At 42.6% G+C, this 14,444-nt stretch overlaps 1 protein-coding gene across 1 annotated transcript; it reads left to right on the top strand.

Annotated features, from left to right (window-relative positions):
- The first annotated feature begins 251 nt into the window (after window positions 1-251).
- LOC135573766 (sodium/potassium-transporting ATPase subunit beta-233-like) lies at window positions 252-12,221 on the top strand. Its single transcript, XM_065023626.1, has 6 exons — window positions 252-491; window positions 7,491-7,619; window positions 9,478-9,633; window positions 9,988-10,172; window positions 10,395-10,478; window positions 10,763-12,221. Exons 1-6 carry the CDS (start codon window positions 401-403, stop codon window positions 11,021-11,023), a joined length of 906 nt encoding a protein of 301 aa, XP_064879698.1. The 5' UTR covers window positions 252-400; the 3' UTR covers window positions 11,024-12,221.
- The last annotated feature ends 2,223 nt before the right edge of the window (window positions 12,222-14,444 follow it).

Genomic DNA, 14,444 nt, shown 5'->3' with positions numbered 1-14,444 from the left:
AATGTATAGCTGGCGCTGTGAATAGATGTACTATGCCTCTGAATGTTTATTAATTTGAGTTATCTTCTGTTGAAATTGCAGGGTCGCATCGTAAAGGACATTCTGACGTATACTACGTCCAAGGGTGGAGAAAAACCCTGCTGCCGACCTCCACAAACGATAGCATTACGCAGAGAGGACGCGCGTTTGTGATTCGCGAGAGCTGGCCCTCCCTCCTAGTGGGTGACTTGTTAAAATAGTTTTCGGGCGGAGTCGACTGCAACTGGGATATATCTGTGTGCAGTGAGTACGCAGGAACAAGCCGTGTACAAGTCCGTCGGTTTTTGGAATTTGGTACTTCGGAGAGGGACCGGCAGACAGAAGGGAACTGAAATAAAGAAAGAGCACCACACAGTCGAAAATGTCTTCGAATAAAGACGATGGTGGATGGAAGAAGTTTATATGGGATTCGGACAAGGGGGAATTTTGTGGACGCACAGGGGGGAGTTGGTGTAAGTATGCAATTCTGATATTTATGATCACGGTAATTGGCCGGAGGTTTTAATCGAAATTGTGATGGATCTCATGGCACGATCGAACTTCTATTGGGCAGTATGGAACGCGCACCGAGTCTTCATTTAATCTTGGTGCATAGCACCTGTTTGATTTGACTTTGCAGCAATGTGTGCTACAATGGTACGGTGTCACCGACTCCATATCATTGCCCATCGCCACTCGTTGTTCATGGCTCTCCATGTCTGTTTTGTGAGTAATAGCATACGGTGAACATGCGACCAGTTTTTCCTCATATTTCACTGTCACATGTCCTTGCTAGGAACCTACTGCCTTATTCAAAATAACAGCCTACCGACTGTTCCAAGTAAAGATGGGTTCGCACATCTTAAATGAATATGAGAATCCAAATAGGTCGTTGAAAGACGGTGATGGGAATATGCATAATACATTATTAGAACATGTTGTTCTAAAGGTTCGAATCCTAATAGTACAGTAGGCTAGTTGATCACACTGCAGAGACGCAGCCGCCTATGCCTGGAAGGAGACTAGAACTCTCCATCGCAGTAACATGATCTATAAGTATTAGGATGGAATTACACCATATGTACACGCTGTAGAGACTTAGTTTAATTTCCGATGTAAAATGACACAATCAAAGGGTTAAAAATGCATCATAGTCCAAGGTGATTCAAGGTGATGGGGCCTACTTGGAATTATGGAGAGGACATTCCATCTTGTGTTGCTATTCGATGTGGATACAGTGTCACTTTAATTAACAATGGAAATGTATTAACTAGACTAATTTTACTTTTCTCGTTTCTATCTGCACCCATGTCTTCCCTCGTCTCAATGTCACTCAACTACCCTACATTTTCGGTATTCAGAGGATGACCAGCTGAGTGACAATTCATGTTGCAATTTTTCTTATTTAACTAACGCCCTCAAGTTGGTTGGTTTGGTCATTTACTTCAACTGTGTTTTGTGTGTATTATCTCAAGGCCAAAACTCGTTTTGGATCTTTTCATTTTTGTGGTGACCATATTTTTTTATTTTGTCATTTTTCTTGTTTGGTGGGGGGGTTACAAGCACAACATATCATTTAATATTCAGTTCAATAAAATGAGAAGGAAACATAAAGAAGTGAGCCTCCAACCCCACTCCCCCAAACCCACCCATTCAACATGTCTCCAACCCCACTCCCCCAAACCCACCCATTCAACATGTCTCCAACCCCACTCCCCCAAACCCACCCATTCAACATGTCTCCAACCCCACTCCCCCAAACCCACCCATTCAACATGTCTCCAACCCCACTCCCCCAAACCCACCCATTCAACATGTCTCCAACCAACACTGGTGCTCCTCATCCATCCAATTTAAGTGGTGCATAATTTTGTACAATGTGTGTGACACTATTCATGACTTTAATGATGACTCGTCTCCATTCGGCCACTTGCATGATTAATTGAATCTGTCTACAATGCAAGAACATATGTTTTATCTGGTGTGATGCATGGAGTTGGAGGATATATTGAACCCTCGTCTATAATATGGATAATGATAACGCACCCTTGTACCGGCCAATTGTGATCAGGGAAAACGCATGATCTGGATAAGCCACTGGGTGGTTGTGATGTCCTTATAATTTTGCCAAGGAACAGGCAACATCTTAAGTCCTGCGTAATTTATTGAAAGGGAACTGCTGTCTCCTATAAGATGTGACCTTTTGACATTGTCTTATGCACCACTAGGCCAAAACAGTACTAGCTCTGCAGGTCTGGTGGGTTGGGACACCACTAGGCCTATACAGTAGTATTTCTGCGGGCTGGTGGGGACAGCAGGGTTGGGTGACTTGAGGAGATTCTAATACTGTACTAGTACTATGGCTGGACTCTGGGCGGCAGTTAACCTAGCGGTTAAGAGCGTTCGGATGGTAACTGAAGGTTGCTGGTTCAAATCCCGAGCCGACTACGTAAAAATCTGTCAATGTGCCCTTGAGCAGGGCACTTAACCATAATTTCTCCCATAAGTCGCTCTGTATAAGCGCCTCTGCTAAATGACTAACATGCACTGTACCTGCAGGGCTGGCTTAATGCAGGGGCTTACCAGGGCTGAAGTCCCTGGGCCCAAGCCTGTGGGGGGCCAAGAGGAAGCAAAATAATATTAAGTTGTTTTACAAAAAATAATTTTAAAAGATGTGTGTGGTGTATATCTTTTTACTGCCAACCACAGGACTCAAGAACCCGCTCTCAATGTGTAGACTGCTGCTGCCGCTCTACTAATCATCAGATGGTGGGAGGAGACGCGGTATGAGGCCCACGTGGGTAACTGGGGGGGGGGGCTGCCTTGATTGGGTAACTGATTAATAAAAATAAACTGCATAATTAATTTAAATAAATGTGACTGGTCAATTGTGAGTCGGGGGCAGGGCCCAAGCCCGTAGAGGGTCCAAGATGCTTTTTAAAAATGTATTTGTATAATAAAAAATGTTTTATCCAACCACATGAGCCCCACTCTCAATGTTTGAAATCCACCAGAGAGCATAATTTAGCCACAGAAAATGTATAGGTTATTTAAAAAACCAACTGTGGATGAAGTTTTAGCACGAGCACAGACTAAAATAGAGGGAACGCCAACATAAAGGGTGTTGGGTCACCACGAGCTGCCAGAACAGATTCACTGCGCCTTGGCATAGATTCTACAGGTGGACATATCCATGCCAGGATAATGCACCTCACACCATAAGATGTACTTTGGATCCCTCGTTTACTTAAGTGTTCCCTTTATTTTGGCAGTTAGCGGTATACCTACAGTCGGGAGGCTGCAGTTTGGGCAGCGTGCTCCAAATGTACAGTTGCGGCCATAGACATATAATCCATAGAAGGGTTTCGTAACCTCTTATTTTGGCAATTTGACTGGCTGTTAAATTCAAGGGTACACTAGCCATGAATGCCAGTCCTGACTTTAGTGAGACCTGCCACTTATGGATTATAATTCTATGGTTGGTTGTGGCTGTTGGTTTGCCTTTTGCAGATTTCAATATACCAAAACCCCGGGCCTATGATTTCTCATTCTGGACCTGTATACCTGTGCTGGTTTTATGCATATCCCAGCTAGCACATTTTGGTTCCTTGGAAGTTGTGGGAACGTTAAGTTTTTGGTTTCCCATTGGTTCTGATTACGAAATAATGTTTCCTGACCTGTAAAACTGAAAGTAATAATAAAAAATGTTCTGAGACTGGAAGTGAACAGTTCACATGTTCTGGGAATTTATATATTTTCTTTTTAAGGTTGTAGGGATGTTCTGTGAATGTTTTATGGTTCCCTGGAAGTTTTCCTGGAAGGTTTTATTAATGTTCTGAGAATGGAAATTCTAGGTTATTTGAAGGTAATTAAATAACATTCTAAGAACATGTTTCAATAAGAGTAACACTGCTAGCTTAACTGTGTTGAACTCCAAGCACAGATCGGACACGTGAATTCATTTTCTTAGGCATTAATCATTCAAATGCAAAACTTTAAAAAAAAAACATGTATTGTGGCACGGTGTCATTGAGATTTGACCCTATGATCTTGAACATCTTGGCCATGTTCTGTTATAATCTCCACCCGGCACAGCCAGAAGAGGACTGGCCACCCCACAGCCTGGTTCCTCTAGGTTTCTTCCTAGGTTTTGGCCTTTCTAGGGAGTTTTTCCTAGCCACCGTGCTTCTACACCTGCATTGCTTGCTGTTTGGGGTTTTAGGCTGGGTTTCTGTACAGCACTTTGAGATATCAGCTGATGTACGGGCTATATAAATAAATTTGATTTGATCTTCTGTTCTCTAGCCATGGAATTAGTGCAGCTAGCATGCTTTTTTTATGCTTTATTTTTTTACTCGTACAAAGCTGTTCACTAGTCTATTTAAACAAACCTCCATTTTAACTTCTTGCGGATCATTGGGACGCTAGCGTCCCATCTGGCCAACATCCTGTGAAATTGCAGAGCGCGAAATTCAAATGACACATCGTAATATTAAACATTCATGAAAATACAAGTGTCCTACATCAGTTAAAAGCTTAACTTGTTAATCCAGCCGCTTTGTCAAATTTCAAAAAGGCTTTACGGCGAAAGCACACCATGTGATTATCTGAGGACAGTGCCCCGCATACAAAAGCATTACATACATACTTTCCAACCAAGCAGAGGCAGAAATAGCGATTCAAAATAAATCACTTACCTTTGAAGATCTTCATCTGGTTGCAATCACAAGGGCCCCAGCTACTAAACAAATGGTCATTTTGTCCGATAAAGTCCTTTATATCCCCAAAAAAGTTAGTTTATTTGGCGCGCTTGACTCAGTAATCCACCGGTTTCCCTCGTTCAATTAGTGGGTGTGACCAGCACACTTAACAAGATAGAGGATAGTTCAAAATGCATACAAATGAATCCCGTAAGTTACCAATAAACTTCTTCAAAACAAGTCAAACAACGTTTCTAATCAAACTTCAGGTACCCTAATATGTGAATAAACAATACAATTTAAGACAGAATAGTACTGTCATTACCGGAGATGAACAACGAAGTACATGCACTCACCGGAACGCGCTACAAACACTACAGCCAAAATGGGAGCCATTTACAAAAATAACAAATTCTAGCTCATTTAAAAATAAAAAAAAGCCTGAAACTCTTTCTAAAGACTGACATCTAGTGGAAGCCCTAGGAACTGCAATCTGGGAGGTATTCCTTTTATATTCCCATTGACAGCCATAGTAATCATTGTTGGGCTGAATTAATTCTGGATGGATTGTCCTCGGGTGTTCACCTGCCATGTGAGTTCTGTTGTACTCACAGACATTATTTTAACAGTTTTGGAAACTTTAGTGTTTTCTATCCAATACTACCATGCATATCCTAGCTTCTGGGCCTGAGTAACAGGCAGTTTACTTTGGGCACCTCAGTCATCCAAACTTCCGAATACTGCCCCCTAGCCCTAAGAAGTTAAAGGAAGCGAGTACTCATTTAAGACCAGATGTGGCCAATTAGTGGGTGTGACCAGCACACTTAACAAGATAGAGGATAGTTTTGTTTATGCTGAGAATGGAATGTATGTTTTTAAATGACTTTCTTTGAACGTTTACTAAAGTTTTCTTAATGTTCTGGGAACATGACTTAAAATAGAACTATGAGGAAACCTGTAGAATACTTTTTATTTACTTTTATAAATACTTACATTTCCACAGAAGAACATTGTTTCTTGAAGCTGCAATATGTAACTTTTTGGGCAACCTGACCAAATTCACAGATCTGTCATTCTCATTGAAAGCAAGTCTAAGATGTGTTAGATCTGTTCCATGTGTGCTATTTCTATGCTTTCTGTTCTTAAGTTTTGTTTTCACTGTCAGTTTTGTACACCAACTGAAAATATAGTATTTTTGTTTATGGAAAATCTATTTCAGTGGTTTAGATGGTACAATGATTCTCTACACTATGCTTGCTTGTTTCATCGCAAACTATTTTAGCAACCAGGAAAAGGCGACGTGATTTCTGCAACAGTGCCCCTAAATTTAACATTCTCTAAACAATTTGAGAACATTACTTTAAATAGGTAGGTACTGAAATTCCCACCTAAGAAACATATGGTTCTCAGAATGTTATATACTAGCTGGGTATCCTGCACCATTCCCAGAATGTTGTGGGAAGGTTGTATGCAAAATAACCATAGCACAACCACACTCTCACCAAGCTCTAAGAAACATACTTTATGGTTCTCAGGACGTTATGTCCCAGCTGGGTAGTATCTAGGTTTTGTATAAAAGCTGAGCATGCAGACTGCCCCCATTGTTATTGGGACCTGAATGTATTAAGACCAATAAATTATCTGCGATGTGGGCACTATTTTTAGAGCAACCTAGTCTCTTGTGACATGCCTAACAATTAAAGCTGAGTAGCTAGCTTGAGATTTGTTTCTGGGTTCTGAGTTTAAGAGCAACCAAAAGTGATTTTGACAATTTGATTTACTCTGAAGCCTGAAGTTGTTGTTCTCCTGGCTACTACTGTATGATCTACTGGTTACACTTAGTTTTCCTGCCCTCAGTGAAGAGTCAAGACAATGTCTACTGTTATAGGTGGATTACTATTTGGAACAGGGGCTTTGTGGTTAGGTCACCTCCTGCTCCCTCCATAGGAGACACGGGCTTCTGTCTGCATGCATTCTACCTGTATATGTATCACTGAGCCCAGGTGTGCATCCCAAATGGCACCATTTTCCACGATATTGTACACTTCTTTTGACCAGGGCACTACATGGGGAATAGGGTGCCATTTGGGACTTATTCCAGTTATGGATAGTCTGTGTACGGACCAGGAAGCTTAAAGTAGAAATCAGGTGGGCTTGGATTAGTAGTAGAGCCAGCCAATCTATTTATCTCATTTGTAATATGTTTGATAGTGTTGTGGTGCAATGGGCCAATGACTGGGCAGTCTATTGAGGTTTGACCATAGGATAGACACGCATGAGATTCAATTGGAACACTGAGGAAACACTCGTCTGACGACACAATAGGCAGACTTGCTGTTTGTCTTAAGCTGTACCCTTCTTGTCTCACTGGTGCAAGACAGTCTACATGTCTGCGGTGTTTAGCGTACTGTACCCACTGGCTCTGCAGGGCTGGTTAGGGTGGCAGGGTTGTGTTGACTTGAGCAGATTCTTAACTACTGCAGTAATACTAAGGTTGGACTTAGGACTTCATTATGGGGAATGTTCCTTGTTTTTCAGAGCAGATTTAACATTCTACAATTGCGGAATGCTGGAGTTCTGTATGTGGCTTTTTGTATGACTCAATTGAATGAGTGGAAATGGACCTTGTCAACAACATAACAACCAGATCTTAATTTCATGGCATCACTGGTGTTTGTAGTTTTTTTTTAAAGGAACATTGTATGTCACAATCATCTGTCCTCCACATCTTTTGCATGGTGATGACTCATTTCTCTCTCTCTCCTTTTACAGTTAAAATTCTAGGGTTCTACTTAATCTTCTATGCTTTTCTGGCTGGAGTATTCATCGGCACCATCCAGGCCTTGCTTCTCACCCTCAGTAACTACAAACCCACCTGGCAAGACAGAGTTGCTCCCCCAGGTAAGGTATCACTGAACACTAGACACTGAGCCACTACTGCTGCCTGGGGATAAGAGATGGTGTCCAACCACAGTGGCTTCGTTTGAATTGGCAACCTATTCCCTAGTGCACTATGTAGGGGATAGGATGCAATTTGGGCTGCAGACAGTCTAACATGCATGTTTGTGTATCTCAGAGGGGTGGGTTATGTCTGTCAAACATCCTCTTATTGAATTTCACACTTTAACTCGTTAAGGGAGTCCCACTGAGATATCAGCTGAATTGACATTAGCACTGTATGGGCCAGAGAGCAGGCCGGCACAGTACCGTTTTGAGGTCCGACACAGAGGACTCTTGTCTTTCAAGTAAACGGTGGGTGTCATCCATGCATGCAGCATGTGGAACAATTTTTTTTTATACTGGTTCAGTGTTTATGGCCCTGGCTCATTCAGGCTTCCTTGTACAGTAGTATGCTTACGTCCAATAACAAACTGGTGAAATTAGATTTTTGGCAAAGATGTACAGAAGTGCTTCTGTCAGAATGAACTCTGGTCTCGTAGTGAACTGAATCCTTGACGTGTTACTGTTATCCTACTGTTTAAACGCTCATGTCGTATTGGACATTTTGGTGTTGGTAGTGGGTCGGTCAAGTGTTGCAATTAATTCCCCTAAAGGCCTCCCACATGGGCAGAGGCCTCTCTTCCCAATTTGTTAGGGAGTGTAGTGTTTAAAGAATGAGAACTGTTCCCGTTCCCCATTATTGGACGTTGCATATTTCATGTCTTTCTCCACAGTTTCCTCTTTCTGAGAGGCTTAGTCAGTTTCGCTGGAGTCTGCTCTGATTACGTGGGTGTGAAATGGAGGGAGAAGTGCTAATTGTGAACTTTACAGTGTGGTCCCCTAACAGAGCTCTCTCCTGATGCCTTTGACTAGAGTTAAAACAGACCGTGACGTTCTGGTAGACATTGCTTGCTTCCTTTACCAGGGAGAGCTCTGTGGTAAACTGTCAACGGCAGATGCTATTCTCTACTTTATTTTCTCCCTTTACACAACCCAATCCCACAGCACCAGTGCCCTTCCACAGAGCATTAACCCTTTCCTGTTGGTGTTTTCAACCATGACATTGTCAAAGACATGTAAGCTGCATTTGAATTGGGTCTAAAGCCAGTATCCCAGTCATGTCTGTCCGGGTATATATAGCCATGGTCTGCTCGGGGAACCTCCATTAGGAGAGGTAGCTAGGCGTTGATAGTGCGTTACTTTCCACAGGAGGCCTGATAACTGGGCCATGTCTTCACAACGAAGAGGTCACCTAATGGCTCTAACAAGCCGAAAGAGAAGAGTCTGACTATGTCTTTATCTCACAAGCTGACAGAGGAGAGAAGCATTACTCTCTTCAGACTCCTCACCTCACTCAGTCCAGTTAGTTCTCTTTAGTTTTCTGGTCATGAAAGATGGAACTTAGTGTGGGGGCTGGGCTGGTTGTAAATAAGGAAGTAGAAGAGAATGGGGGTGGACGTGTTTTGGATCTTGTGTCGTAGCGTAGAGACAGTTGTCTTTTGTTTGAAATGGGCTTTTCCCTTTTACTGACCCGTCTTTCCTGCTAAGAACAATGACAGGGATTCACCTTGTCTTCCTCTTCAAGACTGTTTTCCAAAGTGTGGACTCTTCGATGGATGACTGCCTCACTGAAAGACTTCATTAGAAAGCAAATGACACTGACTGTTCTTAACTGGTTTCATACTCAGTACTGTTGTGAGTTAGAGTAAATAGAATGGCCACAAGTCCACTGAAACATTATTGTCCTATTATAAAAGTGTGTTGCTAATAGTACTTCACTTCTGTAACATTGAAACTGATGGTGACTGTCTGTTCTCAGGCCTGTCACACACCCCACGCTCCGACAAATCCGAGATCGCCTTCAACTTGAATGATGTGGAGACCTACTTGACTTACACCAAGGCCATGCGAGAGTTCCTGGTTATGTACGACGACGACAAACAGCGGGACCAGATGAAATACGAGGATTGTGGAGGTACAGGAAGTGTTCCATTCCGCTCTCTACCCCCTACCCCTAGCTCCTAGTCCTAGCTCCTAGTCCTACCCCCTGCCATGACACAGACCTAAGAGGTGCTCAGTGTGGTGGAAGCTCTACTTAGATGGGGGTGGTACCATCATCTTCTAGCCTTTTGCTTATTGAATCCTTTCTGATGGTCTAACATCAGGTGGGATAGGAACTAAGTGTCCAGGACATGGAATGGAATTGTGTATTGGCTTCAGAGAGAAGATGTTTTTTTGTCATTTGTTTTTGATGAATTAGTTGAAGCGAGCAGCTGTGGCTTCCTGTGCTCAGTTGTTTATTTGTGATTTCTCCTCCTCCTGCCTTCAGAGCAACCGGAAGAATATAAGAACCGTGGTGACCTGGAGAGTGATGTGGGGATCAGGAAGGCCTGTCGCTTCCAGAGGAGCTGGCTTGGGCCTTGCTCCGGCATGGAAGACAGAGACTTTGGCTTCAAGGAAGGAAAACCCTGCCTGATCGTCAAGCTCAACAGGATTGTCAACTTCAGGCCACGGGTAAATATCCTAAGGACATATGAAAAGTTGACCTCTTGTACAAACTGGTCACTTTGATATTTCCACTGGCCCCTGGTTGTTAGTTTATGCATATTTCCCCCAAAGTAGTAGTACATTATTGAATACAAAATCTACATAAACTTTCTTCTGTAAAAGTGTTACTGTTTTTAGCAGATTGTTTTGCCTCCTCCCTCACTGTGTACCTGTCCTCCATTCTTTCAGCCCCCCAGCTCCAATGAAAGCATCCCTGAGGGAGCCCAGACCAAGGTCCAGCCCAACGTCATGCCCATCTTCTGCACCAACAAGGTACAGTACGCCAGACAGAATTAGATGGAACAACATCCAATCACAATTGATCATTCCAATATCAGTTGACAGTAGTCAGTAAAGCAACATTGAAGCCTAAGGGAATGTTGACTTGAATGGGGAATGTTCATTCTAGCAATTCTATAATTGCTTTCGATGAATAGTCCCCGTTCCGTCACTAAACCAGGCATTGTAAATGTGTTTCTGGGTGAAGGTCAGATGTCAGAATGACCAAAATAGCACAGTCTTTCTCCTTTTGACGGTCTCACCCAATCTCTTTGCAGAGAGAGGAGGACGCCGGTAAGATGGGTGAGGTGAAGTACTACGGCATTGGGGAAGGTTTCCCCCTCCAGTATTACCCTTACTACGGCAAGCTGCTTCACCCCCAGTACCTGCAGCCCCTAGTGGCCCTCCAGTTCGTCAACCTCACCATGAACACCGAGCTGCGCATCGAGTGCAGAGCCTACGGAGAGAACATTGGCTACAGCGAGAAGGACAAGTTCCAAGGAAAATTTGACGTTAAATTCACTGTCACCAACTTATGACCACAGTTAGGTTCATAGCACTTTTTCTCTCCAGCCCCCTCTCCCTCCCCAACCATTTCTCAAAAGTAACAAAATAATTTAGGAAAGGGAGTTGGGGTGGAAATACGAAGTTAAGTTAAAAAAAAAAAAAAAATCACAACTAGTCTTGAACAAAAGTCATAACATACGGGACGACACTTCATCTGTCTGCTTTACACTGGCTTCTCTGCTTCTGTCTAGGGTTAGAATGTAAGTCGCAGGAGGAGTAGCAATAGCATAAAGTATTTATTCTACTGTAAATGAATAATATTCCTTGAGCCATGGGGACATGTTTCATTTGTGACTGTAAATTGTAATTCCACTACTGATGTGTAGCGAGCAGTGTTTTGTCCCCCTCCGTATTGCTTTGTGTGGTTTCTATACATATTCTTGGAGTGCACAGTGCAGTAGTCGCATACATTGGTCCTTTCCAAGCCATGTTGTAACCTGTTTACTTATGTGAGCAAGCTTTAGCAGTCCAAGATGTGTATATACTATATATGAATACTTAATAATTTAAAAATATTGACACGGTACTCTCTGATCTCTTCTGACCCGTGTGAGGAAAAAGGCTGCACTCCAGGGAACTAGGCCTACTCTTTCCTTATTTTTGCCTTTGTCTGATTGATTGTGAGAATTTTCACATGGCTTTTCTTTTAGAATCACTTAAATGTGGGATAAGGGTTTTATTACGTTGTTTCAGGCTTTTACTTCCTTTTCTTCTGTTTGATTTACTCTTAATGTCCAGTTGTGTCTCCAAGTTGTTGGGCTACTTTTGCCTGTTGTACGGCAACGGTGCTAACTCTGCTTTTTAAAGATCATTGTTTTGCTCAATTACGTCACGTCATCTCACAACGTGGTGTAACTTTCTGATGAATGTTTCAGCCATTTTACATGGTGGAAGGAGTTTTATATTTATGTGGCTGTACTTTTTTTTTTAATTTAATTTTTTTTCTGCAGAAAAGTGTAATGTATAAATACAATACCAAAGTCACTGGTCCAAGTTGAGAATCTTATCAGAAGCAGTGCTGTACCCCGTGTTTTTAGGATTTATTGTCGATGTTAAGTGCTAAACGTCAATGTCTAACATCAGTCACGTTATCAGGAGTTCTCATCCGCTCTTGTCATTTATTTAATCCCAGTAAGAAAAAAAACCTGAAATAAAATGATGAAAACACAACTTTCTTTATTCCAGTCTCTCTGAAACAAGACCAATACCCTGCTGTAAGGACACACCGCACTAGTCTAAAGTGGAGTCCTCTCCTTGTCTCATTTCCTTTCAATGTACACTGATCTGAAAGAACAGCACAGGTAAAAGGACAAACCCCTAGCTATATAACCTCTGCTTTAGTGCTGTGACCTTCCCTGTCCTTTCAGATCAGTGACGCTGGAAATGGAACCACATCAGACCGTTGTATTCCTAGTCTGGGATTGTTCAGTGAAACAGTCTGGTAGTAGCTAGTGTTCAGAGAGTAGTGAGGATTGGCAAGGAACAGGGTTGTTTATGTATTTTGAACCCTGCAAAAACACTTGATTTGAAATGCCCTTAATTAAAAGGAGACCATCTTCATCCAAACGGACTCCTTATCAACTCTAACCAGATGCTAACCGATCAGGGAGGAATAAGTGCTGCCAAACCAGCTCCCCTTGGTGCATCTGCCCTTCCTCTGTTTTCCTATCGCTAATGACTGTCAAGGTCAACTCGGTGCATTTCATAAGATTTGATTTGACCTGTTTTTGTGTTTTTTTTTTCTTTGCAACGTGACAATAGAGAAACCGCTTGTCAAATTATTATTTTTTTTTGTTGCGTTGTCGGCTTGGAAAAGACTACACACCACCTACAAATCAAGGATGTTACAGAGCTTTCAAGGCTAAGTAAGGGATATTATGTTTTTTTTCACTACTAGCCTCAGTTGCCATGGTTACCACAGCTCATCTCCTGAGAGACTGCCATGGTTATCGCAGCTCCTCTCCTGAGAGACTACTGCCATGGCTACCACAGCTCAGCTAGCCTCCAGGCTTATGACACATCACCTGGGTGACTGACTAAAACCATGCTGCTCATTCTTTAAAAAAAAAGTTTTATGTAACTAGGCAAGTCAATTAAGAAATTCTTATTTACAATGACGACCTACCCCAGCCAAACACTAAACCAGACGACAATGGGCCAATTGGCTTCCAATCACGGTGAAACAGCCTGGAATTGAACCAGGATCTGTAGTGACACCTCTAGCAGTGAGATGCAGTGACTTAGACCGCTGCGCCACTTGAGAGCCAATGTGGAAAGGACTAGTCCTTGATCATGACTCTCAGGTCCATTTCTGTACACATAAGTCATTGGATGAAGGTGTCTTCTGTATTGGGGAGTTTTAAGAGCCCCAACTCTCGGTCTGAACATTAACACTCATCAGGACCTCATCTTTCATATCAGCAAGAAATCATTTTATAAAAACAAAAAGGTAAATGGATAAACACCTGTATAGGGTTAAGATTAGTGTTCCCACACTGCCATATGGCCAGGTTACAGCGCGTGTTTACCAAAGAAATGATGGAAGATAGAGGGACCACCTGTGCTAATGAGCTATCTAGCATGCGCCCAACACCTGTGCTAATGAGCTATCTAGCATGCGCCCAACACCTGTGCTAATGAGCTATCTAGCATGCGCCCAACACCTGTGCTAATGAGCTATCTAGCATGCGCCCAACACCTGTGCTAATGAGCTATCTAGCATGCGCCCAACACCTGTGTGTATTGGAAGAAGTCCTCCAGAAACGTGTTGTAACTGAGAAATACTGTCGGCTGCAACTGTGATAAAGCCTGTTAAAACAGTGTACAGTACAGGAGGTTGGTGGCTCCTTAATTGGGGAGAACGGGCTTGTGGTAATGGCTGAAGTGGAATGGTATCAAATACACCAAACACATGGTTTCCAGGGGTTTGATGCCATTCCATCCGCGCCGTTCCAACCATCATTATGAGCCGACCTCCGCTCAGCAGCCTCCTGTGATGTACAGTAATTCTATATTTTGTATTTGTGAAATGAGTAAGTAAATGGCTTAATGTTTCTAGAACCGGATCGCTATTAATAATCCATTCACATTTAAATGGAGGATTTGACTGTTTTTAGCCAGTCTACCTCAGAAGATAACAGGTCATCGGACCTGAAGGAGTAAAGGTAGGCTCCGTAATTAAGAGTTCATCTTGGACTACAGAAAGGTTGGTTTGAACTATTCAATATGGAAAGCTGATTCAGCTATAGAAATGTGAAGGTCATTTCCGATAGAGCCGCGAATGCAGTCTCCGCTAAAGCGGGAACGTTGCCTTTAAATTTCAATCACGCTATAAAGCTGAACTTTGGGGATTGAATTGGGCTCTGATACAGTTTGGCTCTGGTTCTAGTTTTA

This window comes from Oncorhynchus nerka, linkage group LG2 (assembly GCF_034236695.1).
Source record: "Oncorhynchus nerka isolate Pitt River linkage group LG2, Oner_Uvic_2.0, whole genome shotgun sequence".
NCBI lineage: Eukaryota > Metazoa > Chordata > Actinopteri > Salmoniformes > Salmonidae > Oncorhynchus > Oncorhynchus nerka.
The sequence above is the reverse complement of the archived record's forward strand: the minus strand, read 5'-3'. Positions and strand labels throughout refer to the sequence as shown.